Consider the following 5,978-nt stretch of genomic DNA (forward strand, 5'->3'; position numbering starts at 1 on the left):
GATGTTTTCCAGTGATGCCTGGTTTGTACTTGACTTCACTATTTTTCTCTTACCTTTTGCCTCACATCAGATTTAGCATGGATTACGTCTGACCACTAGGTGTCGCCACAACACTTACCAAGTTAAATGAGCATTTTAGAGTAAGGAAAATGTATTTTCTCGTAACGCAGTGCTTGGGATCTCATTCAAAAGAGGTGCCATTTTAGAGGGTTAAAGTGTAACAAATGGCATTGTCAATGGGTAATAAATTATTTGATAATACTTTATAAATCAGTTATTAGCTGTTAAGAACAGTATTTGTGTTGCCAGGTTTGGGCTGGTGTTCATCCTCCTTCAGTACAGTTTGTACAAAAAACAATAACTGATGGGTATCTCAATAACAATATAACAAATCTTAAATGTTTTAATTAAATTAAGTCACTAACAAATTTGCACTTCATTTTTCTATTATATTTTGACGAAAAGGGACTGAAAAAATTTACTTAATTTCAGTCATGTATATTTTTTTGATATCCCTGAGATCATAATTGCCTTGAATGCTCTACTTCAGATTTGTCAAATGATCCACTGTTTGGCATAAAGTGTTTTTCGTGTTCTGACCATAAAGAATAGTTTTATTGTGGTTTGTTCAACTTTCACTCAGCAGCAAAAATCAGCCTTTAAACTTGACAGAAATAATGATTATATTCATATGATGATTATTGATATCGAATTATGACCATATTGCCCAGCCCTAAATAGACATAATTTAAAGGTAGTTCTTTAATTCATCATAACCCCTCTAATGAATAGTTTGACCTCTAACTTACTTACTATTGAAATTTACACTAGCAGACTTAATGCATTAATAGGGATTTATTAATGACTTACCATTTATATGAGAGGACTCATGCCTAAGGTGTGAAAAGTGTTTACCCTATTAATAACTTAAGAGTATTCACAACTTGGTTTACGAAAAGTTATGAATGACTTGTGACTGTTTTATGAAGCATTACTTTGCTGTCCTGTGAGAACCACTTATCTCCAGAAATTCAGCCTTTTAATGAGCCAAGAAAAACAGCCCTGTTTCCATCTTTTTTGGAAAGTGTTTTAGAACCTTGTTTAGCTTAAAAAGGTCATTATGCTCATTTTCAGGTTCAAAATCTTATTTAGGGGTTGTACCAGAACAGGTTTATGTGGTTTAATTTTCAAAAAACACCATATTTTTGTCATACTGCACATTGTTGCAGCTCCTTTTCACCCTGTGTGTTGAACGCTTCATTGTAGCTATGGAGTGATGCATCTTACCTCTACAAGATCTTTGTTGGGAGTTGCACATGCGCACTTCCTAGTTAAGGACTACTATCCAATCAGAAGCAGAGAAGGACGGGTCAGTGAGAAGCAGGTAAATTCGGCTTCGGTTCAGCTTTACATGTTCCCCTTACAGCTTGGCAATATAGACTGGAGCACGAGTTTCAGAGTGGTGTTATTAATCTGTAACACATGTATCTTTCATCCATAAACTTTTAACTGAGCTCTGTTTCTACATCACAGTAACAATGTTATGTCCATTGACTGCCTGGAGGGTAGTTAGTGTTTAAAAGGGAGAGGAGAGGTGTGTGCTCAAGCGAGAAGCTTCCGGTCAGCAATCTGATGCAAACGAGGAAGTCCCTTAAACCTGCATTCTATTGAACGGCCAGCAGGGGGCGACTCTTCTGGTTGCAAAAAAAGTCCGGTATTCTGACGATCTATGCTGCCTTGTCGAAAAATGCTACCGTAGCGCAAATCGACAGCAGAGTCTATCGAGTCGCTCTGCCCTATTGAAAAATGATATCTTATGTGTTCCCTTTTCCAATCCCATAAAGTTATAACTCACAGTATTATGACATATTCTATTATTTAATTATATTATAACATCATTTCAGGGGTAGCATATTCTGATAGACTAATATCCCCTATCAAATAATGCTCCCAACACAGGATCATTTTATATTGCACCACTACTCACTCCATGTGTACTGTAAGGAGATGGGGAGCATGTTAAAATACTATATTATGCCATCTTTATGTAAGATATCAGGGGTAGCGTATTCTGATTTTTTTTTATGTTACTGGCGATCAGACAATTTCTCGATTTCCCAACAGCAAGGTTGCACAGATTTATCGGCGTGGAAACAAACCACGCTTGTGGGTCATACGCATGCGCAGAACCCCTAAGTAGCACATCTCGATAGGTAGCATAAATCGACAGAACACCGGCTCCATTACAAATAATGGCAAATTACCCTACTTTTCAGCTGATTTATTACCTCAGTAAAAACTTTCTTGATGTTTATGGTCTCAGTCGCTAGTTTCTTGTCTTCTTCAATACAAAACGATGTTCATTTAGTAAATTATGGTGCCATTTATTTAAAGAAGTATATGATTTGTTAACCATTACTAAACAGCTTAGTGGTACCAATACTTGTCTGAAGAACATAATACCATAATAACCACATAAACTCTTGTAATTTAGGAAGAAGTTTATTTCATTACAATTTACATTACATCAGTATGTTGATGGACAAGGACATGCGATATTTAATACATGCTGAGTGAGAGAGCAATTTATTTAATAAAGATGTGGACTGGTGAAATGCTGTAGGGCGGGTAGCACCACAGGAGTGTGTGTTGTAAATTGTATGCATTAATTATCCCACTTGCTTATGAAATTCCACTGTGCTTCATCTTTCAGACCTCAAATACAAACAAAAAAATAATACATCTGAATTAAAGGCAGTACAAAAATAATTCCTCTAAAAACATATTTGTGGACCATACCACATCAAAAGCTCCTCCCACTGAAGAAAAAAAAAGCAGACCTGCAGGGGACACTGTTCCTTAAACGTCTTCGTCTTTGGAGTTTGGTTGTTAGGCTCTTCTACATGTCGATACTGATGGTGTTGGCTGTATTACTACTTCTACCACACGCATTATGCTCTAAAACTCCGAGTCTTTGAAGCAGGAACAGGTGAGCAAATGTCACTTTTCAACAGTCTCTCATGGCATCCTCAGTTGGCCTGCTGGCGACCCAGCCTGAGGTCATAGGATACCATGTAGTAGTTGTCCCAGGCAAACAGCTTCCTCTGAGCCAGGTTATAGTCGATCATGCTGTTGTAGCGGTACTTGTTCCTGAATGGGATGGCCACGGACTTCCCCTGGCTGGTTTCGGTGTCATACGTGTAGTTGATGATGGTGTCGGGTGCCGTGTAGCTGGCCACGGTGTACAGCTTGCCGCAGACAATGAAGGAGTTGGCCACAGAGTTCTTCCTGATGTTGGTCTCCCAGCTCTTCTTCACCTCCAGACTGTGTGGGTCCAGCTGTGAGATCACGATGGCTCCTTTGGCTTTGTTGGTGGAGTAGACGGCCCACAGCCCCCGCTCATCCACAGACAGGTCGATGTCCGTGTAGCCTCCCCAGGAGTAGGGGAACTGGCCGTGGAAGCCGGCATGGGAGAGGTCACGGCGGGCTGCGACACTTTCAGAGGCCAGGTCGTAGCGGATGAGGGTGCGGCTTCGACGCCTCTGATAGTACAGGGAGCCTCGGTACACAGTGGCACCAGTGCTCTCCACCGGCTCCGGCAACAACAGGACCTGTCATGGGAAAACATGAGACAATCACTACCATTTCCGGCTTATTCCCATGAACGAATATCATCCATGTGACACCTACCTTGGATGGAAAGCCTTTAGAGAGTTGTTCCATGTCCTCATACCCGAACAGCTTCCTGACGTCAGAGCCAATGGTGTCAATGCGCCAGACCATGTTGGGTCCATAAGGGGAGACAGCTTCGGGATCCTGCATCCAAACACCATATTTACCTTCTATGTTGTCGGCCTTCCTATGAGTGACCGGCTCACCAATTGAAACCAGCTCCCCACAACCTTTGAGCAGGAAAAAAACACGAGAGAGGTAAGGATAACACAAAGGGGAATGCTGGCGAGGAGCAGTGCCGGATTTGGCACCAGAACCGGAGCCGGGTGAGCAGGAAACAGAACCAAGCAGTAAACACGGCTTGACCAGGACTGAAGACAGCTTCAGAAACTGATGGAAGCCAGTTTGACGACAGGGAATACAGTACAGATGTGATTGACAGGGGAACTGAACTGGACTGACAGAGGGATTGTGCTGAGAAGCGAAGGAACTTTAAATTCAGAGATTTGTGAATGGAGTTTGGTGTGACGTTCTTTGCAATACAGCACCAAGGTGTGGCTGAGTTCAGGGTTTAGGTTATGGTTTGGGGGGGGAAAAGTTGAAAACTGCTACAAAACAAGGGTTCCACCATCTTGAAAAGCAACCATCCTCAAATCAAATCAAAAATTTTGTTTTAAATCATCCAGTGGGTTTCTGAAGACGACTTCAGGAGAAAAGGCAGAAAGTCGGCGGTACACTGTACAGTTGATCTACGTGTACGTGGCTGAGGGACGATGAGGGTAATCTGATTAGGGGTATGGTGAGGTCTTCATTTCTCATCACGGAGGCAGACAGCGGGTTTAGAGATGACATCTCTGTTAGCCTTAACTTTGTCTGAGTCACCACCATCAGAGCAGCAACTAGGTTACAACTCATTCTGGGCAGCAACTCTCCGCTGCTTATCTTATTGGGAAACCAATAAGAGGCAGGCTGTATATTTACCACTTCCTAAAATACACCCTTGCTCTCATGTCCTGGATGTAGCACCGGATTAAGGGTTAGATAGGAATATGTTTTATAAATACCATACCATAAATACCATGTAGCTTCCCTGTGGCGGGGGCCTCATCAGAGATTATATGACTTCACATGTATTTTCTTGATTCCCAAACAATCAAACCTGTGTCGCGCAAGCTGTGACATGGTTTTGGGGAAACCCATGGGGGGGGGGGGGGGGGGGGTATGTGACATCCTTGTTAGGGGTGCTTTCCCTTTACATTTACGAGACAAACATGAAACTCAGGCAGGCTCTCATATCAGCATGCCTACAGATTGGCATGACTCTGGTATTCTGACCCCAAATTCTGCAGTATTAATAGCAGTATTTGCTTTGAGGCTGTCAGCGGGGTGGGGTGGGGTGGGGTGTCATGTTTGCCCGGTCAGATGGACAGAGGGGGAGGATGAAGAAGGAGACGGGGTGAGTAAGAGAGGTATTAGCTGCCAGGGGTGGATTTTAAAGGACTCTACTGGTGTGTTTGACCACAAAGCATGTGTTCTTTACTTTTACATTCACGGTTTTTAACAAAATGAGTAATGGCCTGACAAACGTGTTGAATTACTCCATATTTCTTTGCACATTTTAGATTTTACATCCGTTTCAACTGTCTTGTCTTCTTCTTCTCTGCCTTTGTGGGCACATTGCTAGTAAAATATAGACTGCAGTCAGAAGTGTTTTAAATAAAAACTTGCCAAATTGATGTTCACTACAGTGGATTAAACAAGCCAGCTAATATATCTTCTCATCTTTCAGAAATTAATGGAAACTAATGGATGCCTGAAATGGTAGAAAACTTCAAATGTCTAAAACATGCATGGTTTGCATAAATAAGTACATGTGATTTGTAGTAAATGGTACGGGCTAGAAAGCAACTCGTATGGTCCTATAAGGGAGAAACAAAGAAAAGATTTTCAAACCGAGACCTGTGTTGTCCTCAGAGCCGTCAGGAGCAGGTACCTCTGTCACCTCTGCCTTCAGTTCCTGGAAGCTTGGAGATCTGTACTGCCACACTGAGTCTGACAGGGAGAGATGTGAGAGATGGATTTAGTTGAAGAAGAAACAGCAAGTTGGAGGTGATTCTGCACAAAAAGTGTCCCACCTCTCAAACTGCTGCTGTCTCCCTGGCTGTTGGGCCTGGTCATCAGCTGAGACATCAGACTGGAACCTAAACGCACACACACACACACACACACACACACACACACACACACAGAGTTTAGTGATTTCTGTTGTACATTTCACAATACTTAAAGAGAGTGTTTGTATACCC

At 42.2% G+C, this 5,978-nt stretch overlaps 1 protein-coding gene across 1 annotated transcript in view; it reads right to left on the bottom strand.

The window, feature by feature from the left end:
* Positions 1–3,029: 3,029 nt before the first annotated feature.
* The window catches only part of myoc (myocilin), a 7,360-nt gene continuing 4,411 nt past the window's right edge, over positions 3,030–5,978 (bottom strand). The window contains exons 4-5 of the mRNA XM_046050511.1: positions 3,691–3,902; positions 3,030–3,611 (exon numbers count right to left, since the gene is read on the bottom strand). Coding sequence (XP_045906467.1) covers positions 3,030–3,611; positions 3,691–3,902 — 794 coding nt within the window. The remainder of the gene's footprint in view (positions 3,612–3,690; positions 3,903–5,978) is intronic.

The sequence above is a fragment of the Micropterus dolomieu genome, linkage group LG05 (genome assembly GCF_021292245.1).
Source record: "Micropterus dolomieu isolate WLL.071019.BEF.003 ecotype Adirondacks linkage group LG05, ASM2129224v1, whole genome shotgun sequence".
In the NCBI taxonomy this organism is placed as follows: Eukaryota; Metazoa; Chordata; class Actinopteri; order Centrarchiformes; family Centrarchidae; genus Micropterus; species Micropterus dolomieu.